A 26,841-nucleotide genomic window follows, 5' to 3' on the forward strand; every position below is an offset into this window, starting at 1 on the left:
GGGATCCGACCACACACAAAAGTGAAACTCAAACTCCAATGGTTCAGGCAGAGGGCTGCTGAAGAGAGTGGGTTCTGACAGTTTCAGGCTCTGAGTCAGAAACTGAGGATGAACTACAGTGTAAGTGTGATGCACTCTTTTGTTCATTACCTGAATTAATAAATTAAATATGGTAAGCAGGGGAAAGTAATGCAGAGAGCAACGAAGCCACCCTAAGTGACCGCAGCTGTGCCTGGCCTGGGCACCATGCTGCACAGCCCTGCATTACCCCCGTGGTGGCTCCCAGGCCCCAAGCTGGCAGTGCAATCCAATGGGCCAGATCACAGGAACCCAAAAACTAAGGCCCTCAGATCTTTAGAAATGAGGCATCAGAGACCAGGTGGCGGTGGCGCACGCCTTTAACCCCAGCACTCGGAAGGCAGAGGCAGGCGGATCTCTCTGAGTTCGAGGCCAGCCTGGTCTACAGAGTGAGTTCCAGGATATTCACAGCTACACAGAGAAATCCTGTCTTTAAAAACAAGGAAAAACACCTTCGTGTGACAGACAGATGTAGGCTAGGCTCTTTTAGAGAGTTCAGCCTGCCTATAACTCCAGGTGTTTCACAGAGGGCTTGAGACCAGAATGGCCCCAGAACAAACAACTCTGGGCAAGACTGGGCGACTATTCTAAACCAGGGAAGGGCTGTGAGGCCAACGACAGCCTTGGGTTTGGCACAACCTCCAACAACGCTGCTCCCTCTGAAGGGGCCGCCAACAGCCAGGGCCAAACTTCCCCACCTTTTGGAGACTTGGAGGGGTGGGGGTGGAGGGACGGACTGGGTTCCTTTAAGCACACAGTTCTTGAAAGCAGGCCTGAATCGCTAGCTCCCTGGGCCTCCAGGCTTCTGTGGGAGGCAGGCCTCAGCTAAGTTTCACTGGTGAGTGGCCTGCTGGGCACAAAGGAAGGAACCGCTGGGGGAGGGGAGGCCACAGAGCTGGAAGGCTGGGACAAAGGGGACAAGACACAAAGGGACAGGAAGGGAGCCAGTTTTCTCCTCTAGGCAGGAACTCCTTCCTCCTTCATGCCGGTGTTTCCCTGGCACATCCCTGAGCAGACACACACATCACACAAGAAAAGGTGGTTCCAGGTATTGTGTGTCTCCCAGGCTAGACTGAACACTGTCTTAGACCTTCCTTACCTTGTCTGGTCCCTTCTAACCTACTTGTTCAAAGCCAGCCAACTGCCTCTGATGGCTGCCTCTCCAGGCCCAATCTGCCACCCAGAAGAGAGACAAAGGATTATTTATTTGAAAAAAAGAAACCCTCAAAGTGTCAGCCAGGGACAGACTTGTCACTTGCTGTACAGGCCGAGGCCCTGGTGTGTGTGTGTGTGTGCGTGTGTGTGCGTGTGTAAGTGTAAGCATGTAGTAGGGGGCTGGGAGAGGGTGCTTGCAGCAGGATTCACACCCATACACCCTCTGAAACCTGACTTGTTTGTCGCCCCTGAACCCTGCAGCTTGCTTCAGCCCAAGGCTGTGATGATACACTAGTTCCTAATGGGCCTTTGCCACAAAATCCAAGTGTGGATGAGAAGGGCCTGGCTAGGTCTGGAGCAGGAAACCTCAATGGGATATCTTCATGGTAGCTCTCAATTTGTTTGGTCTTGATCCTGGTTTGATTCTGATTTAATAAGGGTAAGATATCACATCTTACATTAATTAAAATCTGGCATCAGCACCCAAGACAATGCCAACAGGGGGACAGTTTAATGGTGAGGCCAGTAGACTGGCTGCCCCCAGAACCAATTAAGACCTAGAAAACCCTTAAAGAAGGCCACACCCCCTCACCCCACCCACCTATGCAAAAATCCTGCTTTCTCTGGACTCTGCTTCATCTAGCCCATAGCTGAGCCCCTACAGTGTGTCCAGCACAGCTCAATGCAATAACACTGACAAAGCCAGAGTCTTTCCCATACAGTGTTAACACAAGACACTGAGTGCAAAGTACGTCCGGAGTGGAGCTTGCCCACAGGGACGAGAGGGAAAGAGGGGGAAAGAGGCGTTCTTGGCCCCTTGGTGAGGACAATGGAGGCTTGAAGGGGAGTCTCAGTAACACAAAGAGCCTCAAAACCCAGGAGGAGATTCTCTGGTGGGGAAGGAAAAGAAAGCAGTTGACCTCACAGGGGAGCTGCTCCAGGTTCCTCCTCTCCTCTGCTTCCATGGGGTCCTGCTGGTCTCAGCCTCCACTTAAGATCAGACTGGCCCCTCCCCTAAGAGTAGCAGGCAGGTGGGTTCCTCCTCACCCCAACCCTCAATACTTGATGACACCTGGACAGGACCCCAGAGACTGGTTCACCAGATACTGAGACAGAGGATCAGGCCACAGCAGGCTCTGGATCTGAACCAGCTTCTCCAATGCATGCAGTGACAGCTTCTGTCCTCATGAAAAGAACACCGTGACGACACATGCTCTGCACCGAAAACATTTCCAAAGAACATTCAGAAGGGGGAAAGAGCCATCTGTGTGTCTCAAGTGTGCAGGGCAGCCCTGAGCCCACTATTCCAGGAAAAGCTTGCTGACTCCCAGGAAAGGGGGTGCTATGAGCAGCACCTGTGCCTCAAAGGTGGCCCTCAGGGCCTGACAGCAATGTCCAACCTGAATGGGGAGTAAAGGGAGCTTTGGGTTTTTAGTAAAACCTAAAAAATTAACTAAAGTCTGAGAGATTGTGAGCCCTCGAGGGTCTCCAGCATCCAAATCCTCGCGCTTAGCCTCTTTGGGATGCCAGCTTTCAAAAGCCAGTTGTTTTGTTTTCATCACTGCTGGAACAACAGGGCACTGCTGGTATAACTACATCCCCACGTGGTCCTTCTGAGAAGCCACCCCCACTTTCACCAGGTTCTCCAACTGTTTATCAGCTCAGCCCAGCTCACACCTGTACTGGGACCACAAAGGGCTCGTGTACCCCAGGAAGAGGTGAGCATTCAGGAGCCAGAGCAACAGTAGTCCCCAACAACAGTGCTGACCCACAGCATAGCAGGTGTCAGGACAGGCAGAGGGAAAGGTGGTATCCCAGGATGCGCAGCAGTCAAGAAAGCAGGAAGGCATTCGATTCTGTGCTCTCCTGGGGAACATGCTCACCTGACCCAGAAAGACAGCACAGAAGCCCCGCCCAGTGGCAATGGGGGCAAAGGATGCACCAATGTCCATCAAATACTTGAAGAATGAAAGACTAGACAGACTAAACATGAGACAAACATCTGTGATGACCCACAGGTGTGGTTTTAGATAAAAAGTTCTGATATATTGAGACAGTCTTAATAGGAAACGGTTGTTTAAAAGACCGTGCATCTCAGGGCTTGAGAAGGTCTTGAATGGGCAGCTCAGAAATAAAGAAGTCTTCCAATAGGGTGTGGCTAAACCCCCTCCTAGAAATACTGATAAGACTCTCACAATTAGAAGCAACCAGCTGCACACAAAGGCCCAGGACTCATGCTGAGGCCACCCCTGCTGGAACCTCCTTGCTTATCCTTGGCTAAGCAAACGGGAGTCTTCACAGATAAAGCAGAGGTCAACTGTAGACTCAAAGGCCTGATAAAATCACCCACAACCCTGAATTACAGAGCCAAATAATACAGTGTTTCCACACAGAAAAATGTGATGATCAGAACCAGGGGGCCTTCCAGCATACCAGCACCCCACCAAGTGTGCTGGATTCCAGACCACCCCTGTCCCCACCACTCCACAATTCCCCTAAAACAAGCAAAACCTGGGCAGGGGTTTCCCTGAGTCTCAGGAGTTAGCAGAAAGGCTGGGTCAAGTGAAGAATGAGTCTTTTACTACACAACACTGAGGACACTTCACGTGTAAAGTTCTGTCGATATGTCAAAGGCCCACTTCAGAAAAGAAAGGCAAACACCTCAGCTAGGGCTCAATAGGAGCCGCGAACATGAACTGGCGCTGAGGCATCAGGACCTCAGTGAGCTTCAAGTGCATTAGACCACACACAGTTGGACCTGGAAGGGAGGTAGCCTCAACAAATACCAGTTAGGTATCCTTGGCAGGGAAGGCTCAGAGTGGTCGGGACTAAATCTACCAGCAGTCCCTGCTCCCAAGAAAGCAAAGGTGCCTTCAAGAGGGGCGGCGGTGCTGCATGTCTTTAATCCCAGCACTTGGGAAGCAGAGGCAAGCAGATTTGAGTTCGAGGCCAGCCAGCCTAGTCTACACCAAGTGAGTTCCACGACAGCCAAAGCTGTTATACAGACAGCCAGGGCTGTCTCGAAAAAAAAAAAAAACAAAAGCAGCATCTTAGAGCTATGCGGCGGTGGTATATGCTTTTAATCTCAGTACTTGAGAGGCAGAGGTGGAGGCAGAGGCAGGCGAATCTCTTTGAGTTCAACACCAACCTAGTCTACAGAACCAGTTATAGGACAGCAAGAGCTTACACAAAGAAACCCTATCTCGAAAAACAACAACAACTAGTTTCTTAGAATTAAGGGTTAAGTGGCATCTCATAGGTAGAGTGAATCTCCAGAGGAAGAAAGAATGAGAGAAAGTGCACCAAGCGCAGGTCCTGAGGCAAGAGGCTGGCCTGGCCTGGGCTTAACTACAGCCTGGAAGTTCTAGCTAAGTCTCAAGAGTTTAAATTCCGGCCCAATAACAGTCATAATGTTTAGTTCAATACATTCTATGCTGCTCTTTTTTCTTCCCATTAGGTAAGTCCCATCGCACCTCTGACTGCTGTCCACCTTTCTGTTTCCACTGTGTCTTCCCGAACAAGAGTATCTAATTCCTGAGCAGTTTAGAACATACCCTAACTCTTCACTAGCCACTGCTCCCCACGTCTCCAGAGCAGGCTGGGAAGGGACAGGGGAGGACTTGTCTCCTAACAGAGAGAAAAGAGCCAACTAAAGAGCTAAGAGCAGAACTCCCTGCTCAACCATCCATGTAAATGACCAGAGCCTCAGCTCACAGGCTATCCTTCCAGGACGGACAGGGCAGACCCGGGACGCAGCATGATTCACTAGCCCTAAGGACACAGAATGTTCTGGGGACACACACATGCTTCTGACCTGAAGGCGCTTGGCTCCTGTGACTTCCCCATTTTCCCTACTCAACTAAAAACAAACTTCAGGAGAAAATGAATCAAGTTTTACTAGCTCCCCTATTTACACAGGACTACAAGTCTATCAGCTGGGAAGCCTTTAAAATAACTCTCTCCTGGCACCATCATTCCCTTTTCTTACTGGTCACTCGCCGCCCACAACACACACAGGAGGTTTAACCTTGGCTGTGGAGCCTGAGCTTCAAAGAGGAACCCCAAAGTCAGAACACACTCCTTTCATTCCCACTTCTAACTGTTCCAAAACAACTGCAGCCAACAGAAACGAAGCCCAGGAACAGTGCCTACCTCAGCCCTTATTCTCTGACTCTAGAAACAGGTGCTATGCATCTTCTACGGTTCTCTCGCTCCTCCCGAGCAGCCACTGCAAACCGAATGCAATTCCACTTTGCAGATGAGGACATTGAGTTAAAATCCGGAGCAGACAGTGAGCTGAGGCCCTGATGGGGATCGGTACCACGTCAGAAACTTCCCAAACACCCCGTGTCCATCAGACATGACAGGCAAAGAAAACCATCTCCTCAATCACACCAAGAATGGTAACCGTGAACTGAAGGCTAAGAGCTGTATAACTGGCACTTCAGCCTAGAGACCCAAGTATGACATGCGGAACTCAAGTAAACGTGGAGGGAAAGGACAGTTTCACAAGTGTCCCCTGACTTCCACACACATTGCAAACAAATAAAATGTAAAACATCATGAAGATAGGGCCACAAGAAAACCACCACAGTAGCATCTGTACTACGGATCCACGCTGCAGTATGGCACCAGAGGCACAGGGGCCCAGTGCAGCCTTCCCAGACCAAAAGGCCCACGCTAGCCGCAGCTGTAGGTTGGCACAGGTCTCAGCCCCTCACTCCCACCAGGCCTTGAGGCAGTGTAAGTGAGGCCTGGTACAGCACCATTCTCCAGATGAAGCTCAGCCCCCACAGCATAAGTTCATAGAACAGAGCCAGCAGGACAGGGAGGTGTGCGTAGACCCAGAAGCTCAGATCTCCTCATTCCTGTATCCCAGGGGCTGGCTCAACACTCCCAGTACTGTTAAGGAAGGCTTGCTCCATTCCAAATCAACCTATTGCATTATATTTCCTCTGGCTTGTTGTTCCAGCTTCTAATCCCATAAATGCATCTGCTTTCTTACTCATCTTCCTCCCAAGTAAGACGCTGCTCCTTCCTAACCTGCACAGCCACTGCCCTTCCCCATCCTCAGCCCCAGCACCTGGCACCTCAACTCCCTCCCCACAGCCAGAAAGCAGAACCTGTATTTCACCCAGAACTTCCTGTGGAGAAAAGCACACTGCACAATCTCAGGTTGTCACTTAACACTAGCTACCAACAAGGAAAGAAACACTGTACAAAAATCTCCACCCTTTCCCATGCAAACTGGCATCTCCAGGACCCCTCCACAATTCATTTACATGGTTTCCCAGATGGATTCAGTCTGTTAGCTTATCATTTCTAAACTACAGGACAGAAAACTCCTCCACATAGCTAGCTATGGTTGTACACATCTGGAATCCCAGAATTTGGGAGGCTATGGCATGAAGATGATGCATTTGAGACAAGACTCTATCTCAATGAGAGCACTTCACACTGCAGAGATGGCTCAAGAGTCAAAAGCGATGGCTGCTCTTCCAAAGGATCCAGATTCAATTCCTAGCACCCACATCGAAGTTCACTGCTATCTATAACTCCAGTTCCTGGGAGTCTGACACTCTCTCCTGATCTCCCTGGGCACCAGGCATACACATGGTACATGGGCACACACACACATATAAGCAAATCAGTTACACACATAAAATAAAAATAAATAAATCTTTTTTTCTAAAAAAAAAAAAAATGAGAGAGCTGGTCAGGCACTGTGACACACACACTTACGCCCAGCCCCTGAAAGGCAGAGAGGCAGAACTCAGTGAGTTTGAGGCCAACCTGGTCTGCATACCAAGTTTGAGATGAGACCAGCCAGTATTATACAGTAACCCTGCAGAGAGGAGGGAGAAAATAAGTGAGAAAACACAAACCCCCCAAAAAAGGTGAAAGACTGGAGAACCCCTCAAGGAGAGTTTAGGGACCAATCACTTCCAGCTAAGACCCCGACTCTGACAGCAGAAACAATACACCTCCTTCGAGAAAGGACGGACTTCCAGGCAGCCCTTAGCAAAACTCACGGTGGGCTCTCAGTCCAAGCCCCTCCCGCCCTACAGAAGGCCTTCCTGGATTATTTGCCTTCAAAAAAAAAGCACAATTTAAATACTGAGCATCTTCACTTTCCAAACCATTGAGAATTAGGGAAAGGGGGAACCACGTCTGTTTCTATTTGAAACTGTCAAAATTAGCATTCAGTAATTAAAAATCACACCCTTTCTCTTAATAACCTAAGCAGCATGATACAATCAGGTTGTGCCAACTCTTTAATCTAATTGACTAATTACAGATTTTAATTTAGTCAGTTACTGAACAACTGTTGACAATTTGTTTTCATTAGGGACACAACAGAATAAATATTTAGGCTTTCCGTCACAAAGACTCCTGCGATGGGCTCTCCATCATGACCCCAACTTCAGAGTGACAAGCGCTGGCTCCATGGGCATCCTCAGGCACAGGTACCCACGCAGCTCCCCAGCCACCTCCCAGCTCACCCTGCACCCAGCGCACCTAACTCACGCCTAAGTGCATGCAGCCGCCTCCACTCCCAAAAAAGACAGACAATTCCCAAATTCACACGAGTCATTCAAGAAGTGGCAAACACTTAAACGTTGTGAAAAAAAATAAATTCAATGCTACATGTCACTGGCTTTTAAGTAACAAAATAAGCTAACAGTCAAAATAGGTTTATCCACATTTGTCTCACTGAGAAGCGAACTATCACTGACATTTTTTCAAGACACTCATTTACAGGTTTGGGTAGTAAAACGATCCAATTTTTTTCAAAGAACAGTTCTCCCCAAGGACCCATCTCCCAAAGTCATCCCATAGTTTTGTCAATACAGCAGTGGCTCAAAGGCTAAGACTGGAGCCCTGGGAGCAAGTTCTGACCCCTTTACTAAATAAGGCCACAGCCGTGGGCTCCTGGTTTCTCTTCTTTGGGCCCTGATTTCCTCATTTAAGAAATGGGATCATAACAGCCCCTGCCTTGTAGAGTATTGAGGGAATTAAATATCACTCCCTCACACACTGTGTAAACAGAATAAGTGTTCAATAAATACTGATCACTAGAGGGGCGGTGGTGGCACACGCCTTTAATCCCAGGATTTGGGAGGCAGAGGCAGGCGGATCTCTGTGAGTTCGAGACCAGACTGGTCTACAAGAGATAGTTCCAGGACAGGTTCCAAAACCACAGAGAAACCCTGTCTCGAAAAACCAAAAATAAATAAATAAATAAAATAAATAAAATACTGGTCACCAGTATTTCAGAGGCTGCCCTAATTCCCTTGCTATCCTCAAGATACATAAACCACAGTCTAGAAAGAAGACAGTGACCCACTGACAGCATTTAGCAACGAGGTCTGTTAACAAAGCTAATTTGGGGACTTCGCTGTCCCCTGATCCAGTTCCTCTGAGAAGTAGCAGCTCAGATAGGCAAAGAACATGGCCCTTTACCTTTCCGAGTTTGCAACAGCCAGCCCTGGACTTTCTGCATTCTGACTCTCCTGAGCCAGAACTAATCTGGACAGTGCCACCAACACTGTTGGTCAGTGGGGAACACCAATCAGAAGATGAGGTCGTCGGTCTAATAATCCCAACTGACCTCTAGACAGCTCCACTGGGAAAGCTTGAGGGGTCACTACTCATCTAAGCTCAGCAAGAGTGCTAACAGTGTCTTCTGCTCACTACAACCGTACCAGCCTATTAACTCACGCTGGCTCCCTGGAGCGGCTAAGAAGCCCTGGTCGGCATCTACGTCATTCTTACTTCCTGTCGCTTCATTAAAATCAATGGTGACTGCAGCTTGGCACAGGGGGCCTACGCCTGTACTCTTGGGATAAGTAAAAGCAGAAGGAGCATGAGCTCAGGGCCGTCCGAGGCTACAGAGAGATTCTGTCTCAAAAACAAGTAAAATGAATGGTGCCTCTGGGTTGAGAATAGTCACAGCACTTGCCTGGGATGCTCAAGGCCCTGAATTCAATCCCTGACACCACCAAAATAATTAATTAATGATGACTCGATATGTGTGATGTCCTCATGAATAAAGAATGTTCAAGAATGTAGTCCACAAGGGGTGGCAGGCAACAAATGAAAGGGGCCTTGCAAGGAGAAACTGGAACCCCTTCCTAGGCTAAAGATGGTGCAGCTACTAAGGGCTAGGCTCACAACCAAAACATCAAGGGTTCCCTTCCTACAAGTGACACTGGCATTTTCTTCTAAGATGAGAATGTTAAAAACCAGTCCCTCATCCCACACTGAATCCAAGAACTAATCAGGAACCCTAGCCCATCCCTCTCAGGACTGCTCCACAGCTTCTTTATTGTTGCTGTTTTTATACGGGGTGCTTTTTTTTGGCATTGAGACAGGGTCTCACTCTGTATCCAGGATGGTCTAGAACTCACTATGTAGGCCAGTCTCACGCTCATGGAAATCCACCTGTCTTAGCCTCCTAAGTGCTAGGATTGCAGGAGGATGCCACCACACGTGACAGCAACATGGCGTGGCATGGCAGCAAAGAGTACATTAGGAAAAAGAAAATCTGGGACTAGGCGCTATCTCAGGGGTAGAGTGGAGTGTTTGCCTCACATGCACAAAGCCCTGGGTTTAATCCTCATCACTGCATAAACCAGGCACACTGGGGCATGCCTGCAACCCTCGCAGTCAGGAGGTGGAGACAGGAGGACCAGCAGTTCAAGATATACAGCCAGGGTCAAGACCAACCAAAGATACATGAGACTGTCTCAAAATGAGAAAGAAACAGAAATGACTAAACTGAAGGCTATTTATTTTCAACATTATTCAATCACTCCAAATACTTCTACTTTCTCATCCACAAAATAAGAATGAAAACAAAATCTAACTCAGAGGATTGCTGTCAGGAGATAAAACCTACAAGAAAACAGTATAAGGCATACAGTTAGCATTCAATAATTGATTGTATTATTAGTTCTTTATTTAGAAATAAGAACTATGTCCTGCCCCCTACGTACTCAGAAGAGAACAGAATGAGAACACTTTTTTAGATGGGCATGGTGGTGCACACCTTTGATCCCATTACTCAAGAGGCAGAGGCAGACTAACTCAGAGTTCAAGGCCAACCTGGTCTACATAGTAAATCCCAAACCAACCAGGATTACATAGTGAGACCCTGCCGATAGACAGACAGACAGACAGACAGACAGAGAGATGAAAGCTAGAACGTCAGCATCCATTGTAAGTGCTCAGTAAACACTTGTGTCCTTCACTAAATAGTGAATTATTAGCAAACCATAATGCCATCATTTAGTAATTTGTTCCTCACCATGAAACTGCCATCTGTACTGCCTAGGGTTCCAAACACCCACAGAGGACTGCCTCTCTCTAAAATCAAGAGATGTCATAGGTGAACACTGATTTCCACCTAGTTCCCTTTGACGAAGACGCTGCCAGCAAAATAATGCCAAAGAAAGTATGTGGCGACAGTCAACTAGATTTAAGTTCATTTTCTGTAGCTTGGGGTCAGAATCGACCGGAGCACTCTGGTGATCAAGTTTTCTGCAATTCCCTATTCCACACATTAGCTCACTGACAGAAATTCACCATGGTATTTAAAGTGGCAGCCATCACAACTAACTCAAATTGTATTGGCTTCCCTGTTGCCGAAACGCTCTGCTGAAGCCATCAATTGGCCAATTCGGAGATAACGTGGTGGCTGAAATTCCCTGTCATGTTGTAAAATCCCTTTTGAAGCGGCTCATGGCTTGCAGATCCTCAGCAGAACCAGTGCCCGGAGCCTCGGCCAGCACCGCCTCATGTAACCCAAGTGGCAGGCAGGCAGAGCAGGAGCTGGCAGGAGACGCTGCCAAAGAGAAGGGCCTCCAGAGAGGGGATAACATTTTCTACTGGACGCTGTCTAAAAGACAGTAAGAAAAGACCAGCCACGCGCACGCATCTGACACGGCGCCTGCCCACTGGGCATCTGCCCTTTAACACAGGCCAGGTAGCCAAAGCCACAGGCATCACTTGGCCTCTCAGGAAGAAAGCTGCTAGATTCCTGAAGGCACACAAGCCAGTCTCATAGGTGGACAGTGTCTAGAGCCAGTGCCTACCACAGGCACCTAGGCCCTGCCTGCAGTCACAAACCAGCAGGGTTACCACCCTGCTCTAAGCCTCAATTTCCCCATCTGGAAACTTACAAGTTCCTTCTTGAACAGGATTCCATCATCTGATGGTGGAATCAAATACGAAACAGAGTTCTCAAAGAGACCCCAAGCCAGCAGAGGTAGTGAACACCAGCAATCCCAGGACTGAAAATGTTTGGCCAGAGACAAGGCCAGCCTCTGCTACATAGCGAGTTTAAGGCCAATCTCAAGACTTTGTCCGAAAAACTAAAAGTAAAGAGGAGAGGGGCAAACCATTACAATGACTCAAAAAGCTACAGAGAGAAAAAAGCCAGCTCTGATTTCACTAAAGCTACGGAGAAAAAAAGTCAGCCTTGATTTCAGATCGCTGTCTGCTTCCCACTGAAGAACAAACCACAGCACAAAAGACACAAATGTCTTGCCCCAGGTCAAGAAAAAGAATCAGTACTATACCCTGGCCATCCTAGTCCAAATCCACACACTTCTCAACACTGCCTTAGGTTTCCAACACCCAGGAAAACATGCCCACCAACCAACCACTCCTGCCAGTCTGCTATTACCCCAGAGCCTTCCGTGACTGAGAAAGAAAGATGAGAGGAAAATCTCAACTCCAAGGAACTCTAAGACAGAGACCTGGGAAACAAATAAAGCGTTAAGTGTCCCCTAAAACACAAAGAACGGGACACAAAGCCTACGCCAAAACTGTGTAAAGAGCGGTCACCAAGAACGGGGATAGGGAATTTGGGAGGCTGGGTCAACCTGCATCACAGAAGGCACCGAGACCCTTTATTGGTATTCTACCTACAGCCACACCCTAGACACTGCTCAGACAATCCTCTCCATGAGGGAAGGATGCCCCCCAGCCTAAGACAGTCAGTAGGAACTGCCCATGGCCAGTCACTCACAAATCCTTCCTTAAGAAGCCATTTTGCACTCTGCCTCTGAAAAGTGAGACCATTTCCTCCCATGCCTGCCCACACCCCATCCCTCCAAGTGGGAGATACAATTACTCAGCATACAACCAACACACATTGAGTGTCACTGGGCACTTGACATACTGAGTCTACAACAGCAAACTGCAGAACCAAAGGACCCAAGTACCAAGTAGATAACAAGCACCCCGACATCCCTACACCTGGTGGGGAAATGATTCTCCCTCGGCCCTCTAAAGTGGACATCATTTCCTTATTACAGATCTGGAAACTGAGGCTCAGCCACTGCTTATCACTTGACCCAAATCACCAGCCTGAAGGAACAGAAAGTCACACTCAGCACGCCCTGGGCCAGTAATTATCAACCTTCAGGCTGAGACCTGCAGTGAGACAGGTAAAGGCAGGACACACACACAGACGCGCGCGCGTGTGTGTGTGTGTGTGTGTATAAATCACTGAACAGGGATTTCTAGAAGCAGCTCTCATGTTTACTCTGTGATACGGTAGTTGCGCTTTTTTTTTTTTTTTTTGTAATTGCCAGCCATGACCCACTAAGTTGATTCAAGATACACTAATGGGTCACAACTCCCACTACAAAACAATACTTCATCATTTTCTGCCACTTGTCACTCTTCATTAAAGTGCCTTTAACACACTTAGTGCCTGGGCAAGGATCAAGTCCTTCTCATTTCTCAGGGCACAGAGTCTTGCTCACTGACCTCAGATTGATTCAAGATGCCACAAAGCAGCCCCAAGACTGGAGGTGGCAGAGGAGGCAAAGATGAAGTTTCAACCCTGAAGGGTCTAGAGAAGGAAGGGAAGAAACTCCACCTTGACTGATATCCTCCTTCTAGGCCACAAGTGACAAGTGAGTCACAGTACTGCCAAGTCCATGGAGGAAGGGGTAGAAAGGGATGGCCCTGGCAGGTCTGTGGGAGGCTGCCACATTCTCAACCAGCACTGACTACTGGAAGGACTTGTGGGTAAGGAAACAGACACCAACCAGGACCGCAGGGCAAAACCAGAGGCAGCAGGGAAAGAACCTATCCCAGGCTCCTAGAGTCGCAGAGGAAATGGGTACAAGTGTAGGCTGGCATCAGTCGAGGGCATCCAGGTGCCATCTCAATTCATTCTCACGGGCAACAGACGGATGACGCCTCAAGCCCCATCTCTTGTGGCTACCTAGACCCCAGGGATCCATATAACTAGTCAACAGGTGAGCAAGTAAACAAGGAGGGAGGCCTCACTGGCACACACCTTCCACATGAAGACCCTTCTGCTCCCACTGTCAATCACAGAGCACCAGAATCTGGTAGAACCAGAACTTCCCAGAGCCGGGAAGAGCATGAGCATAGAACATACACATGTGCACAGTTTACAATGAGCCTGGCATGAGTATGCACTTCTGCACATCCATCCTGTGTGTGACCATAAGGCCATTTCCTCCACGTGACAACCCCGACAGGTATGTAGCTTCAACTTCTCTTTACTGCTTGCGGAAACTGAGACACACAGGTTGATTTAGGTGCTCACAGTCCACACAGCTAGCAAGCAACAAGAGAGTACAAGGCGAGAGATTATCTTGGATCCTGCTTGGGTGTGCAGGAGTGAGATCTGTTGGAGATGGGATGGAGAGTGTGTGCAGCTTTGTCCTCTGGGCCTTTTTGTTCTGTCTTAGCTACGTAGGACCAGTGACATCCAGTTCTGCCATCTGCAGTCCTGATGTTTCTACTGGTATGGACTGCTCTCCCAGATCAGGAGACAGCACACAACTCTATAAGCACTGATCAGCTACCTCCAGCTTTTCAGCCAGCAAGCAGGGCAGATGTCTGGCAACTGCAGACACTGTCATGTGCTCCTGGCCCATGGTCACCTAGGGGTTCACCTCAGAAGATACAGAGACAAGAACCAGCTTCCTCAGTGACTCCTTTCACCAGCTCACCTGCCCCTTCGGCACCTTCTGACACTCCTCATAGAAGCAGAAAATCAGATGAGTCCTGAGCACAGAGGTTGGCACAGGACCCCTAGCCCAGGGACTTCTAATCTACTTATCCCTAAGCACACTGACAGAACCAGCAGCCTCCAGGGACAGCCCTTCCCCTGGCCACCCCCACAGTGGAGAGCAGGAGAGGCCTTGTCCACATTTCACAGTGAGGAAGGCCACAAAGCTAGCACAGTCATGGGGCTGACTTTCAGATCTAGATCTTTCCCAGTGCCACCCACAGGCCCCTGGGCCTACCCATTGAGTCCTGCGGCTGCTCAGGCAGGCGTGGTCCAGGAACACTCTGTCCCATACAGATAAGAGGCAGGGACACCTCAGGGGAGCCTTTATCACTGCCAGTTGTGGTAGGACCACCAGCTCTGCCCCCTCGTGAGGGTGCAGGGACTGAGACAAGACAGCTTGAAGAGAAGGAACGTGGGACACATCCGAGAAGCCCTGACAGAGAAAGCATCACTGGAATCCATCAAGTACACAGGAGGATCCTTCCAGAAGAGTCAACTTGCTCTCCCTGGAAACAGTGCTGCTCAAGAGTGTTCTGAGCAAACATCAGAACTACAGAGGACAATCAAACTCAGCAAGCACTAGCCGGGAGACATTCTGCCTTATTCATATGTATTACATCTCCTCACCCTCAGAGCCCCACAGGAGCCACCATTCCTTAGTCTACAGATGGGGTAACAGATGAACCCAAAGTCCATCTAGACAGAAAATAGCAAGCATGTGCATGAAGCTAGATAAGGTTCAAGTCACCAGCCAGAGCTCAAACCCTTCCAAATCCAAAGGCCTCAAGCCCAGGAAAAGAAAAGCATACCACGGAAAGACACATCCCAACAACTCATCTCACTGAGGCCATGGAAAACCCATTACCCTGGCAAATCAAAAACAAACAACTGCAATTGTCTATTTTCTGTAAGCTCCCAGCAACATATACTAAAGAAGTTTATGTGAATCGCCTAATGCACTTGTGCTGTGGTCAGAATTACTACCGAGCTAAAAGAGATTAATTCTGCTAAATACTCTAAACCCTCAGACACTATTACAAAGACTACAGCTAGCTAGTGTGACATTTCTGCTATCTTAGCTGACAGACCTCAAGTGCATGCATGCACCAACACACACCCACACACCCCCCGCTGCCATTTCTCTTAAGGGTTAAATACACACTCACACAGAAGACGAGGGTCCAGCTACACAGTGCCCACTAAAGAGCCCTCCTCCCTTACAAACAGAGCTGACCTAAGGGACATAGAACTGGGTGTCTCCCAGCTCTCTTCAAGTGTTGGCTGGCACAGAGCTAACTCTTGGTCCAAGTTTGCAAATGCTTAGCTAACAAAGATGGCATTATGCAAAAGGCTGCTGCACACTGCTGGTCTGGGAGTTCAAATGAAGTGACCACTGCCAAAAACTTTGTTTGGGTCCCCACTGTCCTCCCGCTCCACCTCCCGCCTTAAATAAAGGGCAAGGATTTGCAATTTGGGGTCTTGCTGCCACTTGAAACCCATTACGGTGGCCACATTGCCTGGGTTCTGGCAAAATGCAATTCCAGTTTCTCATTTAATGTTTAATTAGCTACTAACAGAGGAGTCTGGCAGCCTCTGGGGGCAAGAGGAACCCCAGAAGACAGGGTAGGAGCCCTAGGAGGGGACTCAATACAAAATATAAGCTGGGAGGGGACAGGGGACGCCTGTGTACATTTTTGCCGTTTTGAATCTGCCACACAAGGGTGCCAAGGGTCAAACCCAAACGCAAGCCTTGAACCTGCCAGGACCTCTGGCCAGATAGCTAGGCTGGCTTATCGCAGAGGATAGCACTTCCCCAGCTCCTTAGGAGCCCAGCTGCAGGCACCCGCTGCCACCTCTCATCACCCACTTGCCAGTGGGCCCTGGCAGTCACAGACACTCCCTGTCCCACAGGAACCTCAGCTCAGCATAACCAAGGAGAGCCCTCTCAAATATCACTTTGCTATTTCAAACCCACCAAGGACACTGGACCCCTGCCACACAGCCACAAATACCTCAGCTGCTGTCCACACCCACAACTCAGGCACGTCCCCCTCTGCTAACCACCTCTTCCCAAGAAGGGGGGCAGGGGTGCACACTGAAAGGGGCCCAGGTCTTCAGAATTCAGGTCTGCAGGAAAATCTGACCAAGGTCACAGTTATACGTGTCCACAACACTGCCCAAGTTCTTCACTGTGTGAAATAGGGGTCCAGGCTTTTTGGAGCAATAATCCATGAACCTCCTAAAATCATGAACAAAGTCTCCTTTATGAGGACACATGAATTTTCTGGAAAGAAAGGTCTGCAGCTTTTAGCACTTTACTTCTGGAAAAGGCCACTTCATCACAGGAAACCCCTTCTACGGGTCAGGTCTCAGCTGGCCTGTGACTAGGCAGTTCTCCTGACAGGGGCTACAGTTTAATTCTCTTAAGTCATGTCTTCAGAGAACAGCTAGGGCCACAGAGCAGGTACCAGGCACACTCTGGTCAAGCGTAAACACCCTCTACCATTTTTCAAGGTGCCTGCACCAAGAAAGTACAATCAATACTGACAAGTGGAATTCAAAACACTGGACATTTTTGCCTCAGCTCCACCACCCCCTGGGCTTACAACCAAGACGCCTGGCTGTGGCTTCATCTGTAAAATGGGAGTGAGATTTAAAAATAAACACCAGCCAACAAGGCAGCTCCATACTCTGAAAGTGTGCCACACAAAGCCAAGCAGACACCCCAGCACCTGAGAGCCACTGTGGGGCTAACCTACTCTGCTCTTTTCCTGCTGCTGAAAAGGATAACACAGCAGCTGTTGCAGGACAAGGACCACTAGGCGTCTGATTAGGCAAAGATACTTCTCTCCATCCAGACCCATCCTAGAGCCCCACACAGAGAAGGGATCAGAGCAACTCCGCAGAGTATGAGACATATAAACACCTAGGAGTATCCGTTTACAAAGTATAGGAATAGACCAACCTGTAAAGAGAAAACCCAGAGGGAGCCCCAGTGGGGTCTTGTGGGCTTTCCCTATCACTCTTAGAGGCATTATTTAGCCAGGGGAGAACAACACAGAGATCATGCAAGGACCAAGCCACTCCTCCTGTGACCCCAGGTACTCCTGACTTAGGGCAAACCCATTCTCAAAAAAGACTACTCTAAACACAAAACCCCTAACACTCCGTGTACACATAGCAAACACCAGGGTCTTTAGGCTTCTAAATGAGCTAGGAAAACCCAAGCCTCCAGGTGTGGGGCAGTGAACAGACAGTGACTCAAATAAAAACCAAATCAAGGGCAGTTTAAACCGCCTCCCAGAATCACACATCTGGCCTTGACCTGGGGAGCCTTCCCAATCACCCAACCCTTGACCCTGCCCTTCTTGGGAGGAGATGCCCTGCAGAGATGACACTACCGCTGTACAAGAGCCAGGATCCTTCCATTGGAGCTGTGGCGGCTCCTCCCTGCCAGGCAGACAATGGGTACCCCAGACACTTTTTCCCATACTCTGAGGATCTTTGACCACCCAGGGCCAGCGAACACTCTTCTTCACACTGTCCGTGTCTAAGGAATACTCATGGCTAGCTAACTGACATCAAAATCGCCGCTTGCTCAAGATGACCGGGATAATTCGTCATCTAAAAAACATCTCCCAGTAGTCTATGAGCTTTCCTGGTCCAGGTACTCTCCCGCAAACCACCTGTGTTCCCCCCTATTTCACTCCTTACCCCACTGGTGTACTCCTTAAAGGAGCTAGGAGATAAATAGTTCCCAGCCTAAGCCATAGGCTATAGCCAGAAAGGCTAATCTAAAAAAGTTAGCCAGGATCATAGAAGCAAGCAATGCCTGCTGTGGGCCTGTGCCAGATAATATTAGAAGCATGGACTCTGGTGTTAGCCTAGCTGTGTGCACACTCTAACTCTACCACTGTGATTAACCCCTCTGCGCCTCAGTTTTGTAATGATTCAGCCACACAACATGGCTGACACTTCCGGGTTCCAGGGACACCCAAGTGCAGACAAGACCTCAGGCAAAAGTACCTAGTGGCCCCAGAAATCTTAAAGGACCCCGTGTGACACACGTGCAGCATGGTTGCATCATCTATATATGATGCAGCTGCATGAGCCCTTGCACACATATGTGAGCTCCTCCATCATACCACACCATCCCCCTACACGCATGCACTAGGCAACCCTTAAAAGCTGGAGGCGCCACCTACAGGGTGCGCTAGCTAGCATTCGCACACGCTCTATCTCTCACTGTCTCTCTCCCTCTCTCTGTCTCTGTCTGTTTCTCGTGCGCTCTCTCTCTCTCTGTCCACCGACCTTCACCAGTCCTGTACACGCCCCCGCTAATAAACTCCTGAGCGGGTTTGTTGCGTGTTCTGTGTTTCCTTCTCACTTGCGCCAGGTAATTTCAAGTTTCTTCATCTATAAGACAGAGCTAGTAACATGCTTCCTCCAGCAGGGTCAACGGCAGAGTAAACGAGTGAGTGCATAATTAGTACACCGCCCAATACACGGCAAGTGCGGACATAGAGCACAGGTGCCTTTACAGACACTGAAGCGGAATGATCACCAAATGCAGACACTGATCGTAGGTGTGCTTGCGAGCTGTGTACATGGCGGCTGATGCCTATAACCCCTGCTACTCAGGAATCCGAGGCGTGAGACTTGAGAATTGTAACACAGGGAGATCCAGTCTCATACACCGACAGAAACAGGGAAAACTGTATTCTAGCCAAGGGGAAGACCAGAAGGAGCTACTGGGGGCCAGAAAGATGGTTCTGCTGGTAAGAGACACACCTCAGTTCAATCCCCAGCACTCTGGCTAACCCAATGAGAGACACAAGAATAGAAAAACTAGATGAAGAAATAAGGATAAACAGAAAAGCAACTATAAGCCTTTGGTATCTCTTCCTTCTTTTTGCAGTGCTGGGGAAAATCCTAGGGCCTTACAATAGCTAGACAAGCCCTCTACCACCAAGTTACAACTCCAGACTAATGGGTATTTCTTCATTTACCAGGTATTCCTCTGCTGCCACCCTTCCAACTGAATGTTATCCTAAATTACTTCAAAGTATCCACTTATAAAGCAGGGCATGGTGATGCACGCCTTTAATATTAACAGGAGGCAGAGGCAGGCAGATCTCTCTGAGTTCTAGGTCAGCCTGCTCTACAGAGTGAGACGACGACTTGGGGAGGAGTAAAGTAAAAAGAAATATCTTCATTCAATCACATTGTTCTATCTCCCTTGTGACCTAACTCAGGTTATAAGACTCATCAGTTTGATCCCAATTTAAGGAAAAAAGGACTTGAGCTGCAAAACTATGAATCACGAGCCCCCAACTAGCATGACCTCATCTCTTAGCAGCATCTTCTAAATGCCAAGCCAGCCTCAGCAATCTGCAGGGTTCGACTGCCATTCTAATAGTCACTGACTGCTAACTGACGTAACCCCTAAGTACCACTGCCATCTTGCTTCGAGATGCAAAACCAGAACTTGCTGGAGAAAAATCTCAATGTTACTTACTAGAGCACCAAAGCTGACTGAAAATCATAAGTGTCTACCAAAAACTGGCTTGTGGAATTAGAAGGTGGAACTCAGTGACAGAACACTTGCCTGGTCCACGCGGGGCCCTGACTTTGATTCCTGGCATGGGGACGGGATTTTGCAACAGGTACTCCTATCCGGCCTTCTTCCCTAAAATGAAACCATCTGCAATGTAGTCAGAGACTAACAACATAGGTTTGGCCATTTGTAGTTACTGGATGGGGAGGGACAAGCTTTCTGCAAGATAGAGGGGGACAGTCAAGTTCACTGGCTGCTGGACCACTCGGCGTCGAGCAAGACCCAGCTCGGAAATTCAGCCCTCTGATCATCATTGCCACCTTGGTCACGTCATGACAAGTGAAGCAGTCACCTCTCCCTGTGGAGCGAAAAGTTGAGCAGGCTAGAAGGACTACTCACCAGCTTCTCTTTCTCAGCCCTGGAGAAGACATATGAACTTGTCACATTCCTGAGCATTTGACTCCAGGGGCATTCGCTTTTCTTTCACAACAAAAGCCCACTGCACTAACCTCTCAGGAGGTCGGTGAGCTCAGTCTCTGACTCCTGTTACAGGACCCATTTTCCCCATGACAACAGCCATGGCATTGAATCTGACCATCTATGGAACTCACCCAGATGGGATTTGGTCTTCTAGACCAGTTTCGAAATTAGCAACCAGAGGAGGCAAACGACCCGACCAAGAACCAGCCTGATGCTGTTCATCATTCCCATACCTAGAATGTGAGGGCCGTGCACGTGTGTGCCACAAACGTCTGTACACACTCAATATGCAGTGCCTACTGGAAGTAAAACCTGGAAGTGGTGGAAGACATCCAGGTACCTCTCTTTCCTCACTCCATCCTTCGTAACCTGACAGATCCTAACCACCCATTTCATCAGACCATAAAGTCTGACCCATCCAACCCAGGCTGTGACAGTATGCATTTAAAATTAAAAGAAAAAAAAACATATACCCATGGAAAATGAACATCACAGATACCTTCCCTGTAATGATTTCACGGACCTTAAATTTAACCAGGTAGATAATCAACACCAGGACAAAAGACCCTATGGCCTGGTAAAATTAACTACTTTCAAAGGAAAAAAATTGAGCTGGCCATGGTGGCTATAATCTCAGCACTGGGAAGGCTGAGGTAGGACTGCTGAAAATTCAAGGCCAAATTGAACTACATACTGAGTTCTAAGGCCAACCTAAAATACGGCGCAAGACGTTGTCTGTCCTATCCCTGCCGTGAACCCCTGTGGGCTGGCAAGATTGGTGAGACAGTAACAGTGCCTGCCACCAAACCTGAGGACCTGGATTTGAACCACAGGCCCCACATGGTGGGAGAAAGAATGCAGACCCACAAGTTGTCCTCTGACCTCCATTCCCAAGCTACCTGTCACACATACATCCAACTCAAATGTGCACACACGTGCATGCTAATAAATGTAACCTATAAGAGTATTCGGGCAAAAGACGGTGAGTGAACTTAGCACTTCACAGTACCCATCATCCGAGCAGAGCCCACACTGTGTGCACATATACACCCCACTTTGTGTGACATATACACCCCATACTGTGTGACATATACACCATACATTGTGTGCACATATATGCCCTACACTGTGCATATATATACCCCACACGGAGTGCATATATATACCCCACACTGCGTACATATACACCCCACACTGAGTGCACATATATACCCCACACCGTGTATACACATAAACCCCAGTGTGTGACATATACACCCCACACTGTGATATATACACCCCACACTGTGCAGATGTAGACCCCACACTGTATGTATATACAACCCACTGTGTATACACATATCCACCCCACACTGTGTGTGACATACAACACATCCCACAATGTGTGTCCATATACACTCCACACTGTATGTGCAAACACACTGAAAGACTGCTCTAGACAGCTCTCTGAAAAACAGTGTTACAAGTAGAGCTAAAGTCCATTCCACAGAACTGTTATTCAAACACCCCTTTGAGTCCAAAAATTTCACATTTCCTTTCTGTCTTTTTGGTTGTGGTCTCTTTTCTTAAGCCAAACCAACCAGGCTCAGTCCCCTCCCGGCTAACTGTCAACCAAACCCCACATGACTCTGAGCCTTCAAACACCATTTCTTTCTCCAGGTAGAACTGCAAAGTGATGAATACTGCCCCCCAACTTCAAACATCGGGGAGGAAGGTACAGGGAGGCAGGCAGCAGGAAGGAAGGTGGGCAGGAGAAGGGGAAGGGAGGCACGGAGAAAATAAAGACCACTGCCAGTTGGCTGTGCACTTGCTTTTGATACTAAGAAGTTCGAGACATCCAACCCTGTAATGATTGCCAGGATTAAAAATTTGTTACTCACATAATCATGAAAGGCTTTTGCTTCACTTGAATGTTCACAAGTGTCTCTCCTCTCAGGAGCTGCACAGTAAAGGTCCCAAAATACACTGCAAACAGAAAAACAAAGTAAGATCAGGTTACTAATTATTACTTGTGGACACAACGGGAAGTACAGGGTACATGGTACAGCACCAGGTCTCCTGAAGGCTCCATCCTACCTCACAGCACTCACTGGACAAACTCAGCCCCTAAGACAAGTAGATCCAACCTCGCCTGGCAGCTCCTCCATACTGGGCGCCTCACTCAGTGACACGGCTTTGTGGTTAGTAGACACTAGAGTCTGGAAAGCTCAGCACAACCCACCCAAGGGTGTCCACACAGGAACCTGGAAGGAGAGCCTGCCCATCTCATCCGTGTCCTTTTCACCCCAAACTAAAATGGCCACGGTATATTGTAAAAAGGTTAAGCTGGCAAAGTCAGGGCACAACTATGATTCATCTGCACAGAAATCTGGGTGACTCCGGTAATGAAGGGAACCTTATGGGTTCCTAATCCCACCCACCGAAGAATACTTGTCTGTGAATCAGAGAGGAAGGGAGGCTATGACAACCAAGCATGTTATCCTCTCTCACTGAGCCCAAGGGCCTCTTCAGACAGCGCTGTCCAGTACAGAATTGGGGGGGGGTGGCACACAGCACCCCAGACTCTCCGTAATTCTATATGATCACTCCAACGTTCCATATTCACAAGAACAGAAACACAAGTGACTACAGAGTGCCCTACAAACACAGGGCCTTAGAAATACTCTATTCCAGAACCAAGGCCCAGCCAGAACCAGCTTGAAGGGCACAGTGGACTCTGGAACTGAGGTCTGATCTGACTTGCAGGGCGGTCCTGGAATTCCCATCCCAGCAAGCTCCATTGCCACTAGGCGAGCACCACCCTCAAGGTGTGCCTATAACAAAATCAACCCATCCAATCCGAGTCCAGAAAACAGCCAGCATTTGTTCAGTGTCAAAGCACACACAGGGTGAGAACTCTAACAAACCAGACTATAACTGCTCACAGCCACCACAACCTGAGCCCCAGGACAACAAGCCTTCCATTCCTGGAACAAGGACAGACCCCAGGAGCAACAGGAGAACCAGGTCTTGCATTGCTGCAGAGGGAGGCTGGGGCCACTCTTCCCTCCTCCACAACTGCCCCCTGGAGTATCCCACACAGCCAAATATTGCGAGACGCCAAATTCCCAGCACCTTCAGGATAACTCTCACTCCCATGCCCAAGTTCCTACAAGATCCAGGGCCATCAGACCTGCCAATCCCATGCACACACTCGCCCCCAAAGCCAGCCACAGCCAACCTATCACCCACTCCCGCAGGTGGAATCCTTGCACCACACCAGCCGCCTCCTCCGACCAGGCAGTTGGGAGGCTGGCAGAAGTCATTAAAAACTCATTTTCTCTGCACAAGTTAGAACAGACACTTCATCCTCCCGCTGTTCAAAGAGACTTGAAACAGTAACCTGAGCTGGCAGCCAGGTAAATGCTAACATCCCAACACTGCGTCTGCCTCAACTACACCATCTAAAGCTGTCCTGGACGGGAAAGACTCCACTGATCCATCCCACAAAGCACCCAGGTCACACACTCAGGACAACTTGTTTCAGGCTTGGACCCTAAGCTTCCCTCCCGCCTGCAGAAAAGACCACAGGCTGCTTGGGCCTGGAGAGAGGGTCACAGATAAGGAGAGCCAGCCCCCAACAAGCTGCAGGCATCCTGCCAGGCCACCTCTGGCTGGTTAAGGTTCTTGGTAAAATAAGGCTTTGTGGTTGCAGGGATGCTGGGGGGTGGGGAAGCCAGAGGAAAGGAAGGTCCAGTCAGTCTGAATCAGTGTCTCTACAGGAAGTGCAGGCCTTCTTGCTTTTCTCAGGGTCCCTGGAAAAGGCCCAGTTGTTGTCTCTCTCAAGGTTTGGCGTGTAGGGAAGACAACCTAAAGGACAGGCCCAGTTGCAGAACAGACCTGGCGTCCCCTGCCCCCGCCCTGCCCCCACTCCTCTAATTAAAGCAGCATGCAGGATTGACAAAATCCCTCCTAACTCTTTCCAAGCCTGGTGCCCCGAGTGAGATGGAAAAGTAACACAGGTAACAGCACAGCAGAATTTAGTCAGCTCCCCACGGGCAGAGAAACACCGGCAAAAACTTCAGGCTGCAGCCTCTTCTGCCCGTGCTTCCTCACCAAAGCTGATCAGAGCACCCAGAGGTGCCCTGCTCCGTGGAAAGCAGAAGCTGAGGGTAGAAAGGTCTGCCCCAGGCCCCGTCTTTGTTCACCAGGACCAGGGCCACAGAACAAAACACACACAAAACTATCACACAAACTTACCACCACCACGAGTGCAGAAACCCAGGAGGTTCTCCCAGTGTGATGTTTTTTTCCCATCGAATCTAGAAAAGAGGGGACAGAGGCAGCTTAGAGGGACAGAAAGGAGGGGGCCGCAGGGCCTTCCCCAGCCAAAAGGCTGTGAAGACCAACTAACAATAAATGCCAAAAGGTGATAAAAATTCAAAATGGTGGCCACAGTGGCTGCTCCTGAAAACAAAGGCTCTAAGAATAGTGGGGAGGAGGGGGTGTCAAGAAACTGGATGCTGAGGAGTCCCACTCACCTCTGATAAGAAGGTCTGTGCAGATTTCTGTGCTCCTACGTGCAGTAAATATTCGTAGACGTATAAAGCTAACCTGAAAAGTGAGCAGGGGCAAAGAGGGAGAGAGAAAGAGAGAGAGGAAAGGGTCAGATCACACTGAGGCTCGCTCTGGACCTTGCCAGTCGGACTCTGAGCCCGGTCCGTGCCATCCCATTGTGGCCATGACAAGAGAAAAGTACCTATCACCCCAGACAGGACCCGGGTCAGAACAGCTAGTGGGTGGGTACCACAGACAAACTGCCCAAAGCCGCGGGAGCTGGAAAACGGTTCCCAAACTTGAACTTCCAAGTGGCACCGGGACCAAACCCACATAGGTCTCGCAAACTCGAAAGCCACAAGAGCCCTGAGCCACTCTCCTTTTCCCAGCCCACTTCAGCTCGCTGCCGTAGCTCAGCTTCGGGGTCCGGGGAGACTCAGCCTCAGCCCGGGTACTTGGCGCGCTCTGGAGAGGGCAGCAAAGCGCCGCCCTCACCGTCTCCCCCCCCCCCAAACAACTGTCCCCCAAGCCTGGGGCCAGGCCGGCGCCGCCTGACCAGCCCAGCCCGGCGTCCCGGAGCGCACCGGGCAGGCGGCAAGGCCGCTGGCTGGATAGGGAGAGCGCTCCTGGGCGAACAAAGCCCCCGGCACGCACTCCTCACGCCGCGGGCGGACAAAAGGAGCCTTCGGGGCTGCGGAAAGCCACGCGCCCCCTGCCCGCACTCGGGGGGCAAAGTGTGGCCCCCGCGCCCAGCCGACCCAGTGCACCGGCTCATAGTGGGACCTCGCCCACCCTCGTCGCGGGCCCCCGCGCCCGCTCCGCCAAGCGCCTACCAACTCCCCTCGCCCGCCGCTGCCCTGCCGCCCCTTCAGGGTGCCCCAGCCTCTGCCGGCGCCCAACAATGGGCTCTCCACGCCGCCGCCGCCGCCGCGGGGCAGAGACCGGGGGCCCAAGGCAGCGCGACCCCCGCGCCCACCTGCCTCCCGCCGCCCGCGGCGCGGCCCCACTCGCGAGAGGCTTACTTTTCCCGAGCCTGCCCGTCCGAGGGCACCGCCGAGCCTTTGCCTTTGGCAAACATGGCTTGCAGAGAAGAGGGCGCCGAGCCCGCCGCCGCCGCTACCGTCCGGTCTCCCGAGCTGCCCTGCTCCCGGCCCCCTCCCGGCGATCGCCCGCTTGCTCGCGCTCCGCTCGCCGCGCTCCCTCCCTCCCCGGCGCTGGCTCCGCGCTCTTTCCAGCTGTCAAAGCGTCAGCCCCGGCCGCGGCCCCATCGCCTTGGAACTCCTCCCGCGCCGGCTCGGCCTGAGCTGTGCCGCCGCCCGCCCGAAGCCTGCAGCTTGCTCGCTTGCTCGTGGCCCGCGCGCCCGCCGCCCGGCTCCGCCTGCGCCGCCCTCTGCGCCTTCAGCACCGCTGCCTCTGCCGCCGCCGCCGCTGGTCTACTTGGAGCTCAACCGAACGTGGCTGCCCCGGCAGGAGAGCGGCGGGCGTCCACGCCCCGCGACGGACGGCCGCGGCGGCCAATCGGCGCGCGGGGGCGGGCCCGGAGGCCGGGAGGGACGCCTGTCAGCGCGGCCGCGCCAGTCCCGCTGCGCCTCCTCTGTGAGCCGTTGCCCGCTCGTGTGCCGGCCGGGGGAGCGGAGGGCGAGCCCTGGCGCTGGGGTGGGGCGGCGGCGTGAGGGGCTCGGGCCTGGACCGGAGCACCCGGCCAGCGCCACGGGGACTGGGCGCTGCGGCACTAGCCACGGTGGAAGGCGCGGACCCCGGCTGGCCCGGCGCGCCCCTTTCCGCGTTGGCCTGGTCCCCTGCGCCCCCGCCCTCCCCGTGCTGATCTTGCCCTCCGTGGGCCAGGACCCCGGCCGGCCCAGCTCCCCGCCCCACCCTGGGCTGCCTGCGTCCAGCCCGGCTCCCCGAGCCCGGGCCAGGTCTGCACGCGGAGCTGGGCGGCCGAAGCTGGCTGGCGCCAAAGCGCGCG

The 26,841-nt window shown here is 50.7% G+C and overlaps 1 protein-coding gene across 3 annotated transcripts in view; it reads right to left on the reverse strand.

Annotated features, from left to right (window-relative positions):
- Ssbp3 (single stranded DNA binding protein 3) overlaps nucleotides 1-26,371 on the reverse strand; it is a 140,987-nt gene extending 114,616 nt beyond the window's left edge. Inside the window, exons 1-4 of one of the 3 annotated variants that reach the window (XM_041651920.1) lie at nucleotides 25,895-26,371; nucleotides 24,857-24,929; nucleotides 24,576-24,637; nucleotides 22,217-22,301 (exon numbers count right to left, since the gene is read on the reverse strand). In XM_041651920.1, the coding sequence (XP_041507854.1) occupies nucleotides 22,217-22,301; nucleotides 24,576-24,637; nucleotides 24,857-24,929; nucleotides 25,895-25,950 (276 nt within the window). In that variant the 5' untranslated portion in view covers nucleotides 25,951-26,371. The remainder of the gene's footprint in view (nucleotides 1-22,216; nucleotides 22,302-24,575; nucleotides 24,638-24,856; nucleotides 24,930-25,894) is intronic. The other 2 variants (XM_041651918.1, XM_041651919.1) reach the window with 2 other exon arrangements.
- Nucleotides 26,372-26,841: the final 470 nt, after the last annotated feature.

The sequence above is a fragment of the Microtus oregoni genome, unplaced genomic scaffold (genome assembly GCF_018167655.1).
Source record: "Microtus oregoni isolate MIOR12 unplaced genomic scaffold, Mior012 000005F_ref0000423, whole genome shotgun sequence".
In the NCBI taxonomy this organism is placed as follows: Eukaryota; Metazoa; Chordata; class Mammalia; order Rodentia; family Cricetidae; genus Microtus; species Microtus oregoni.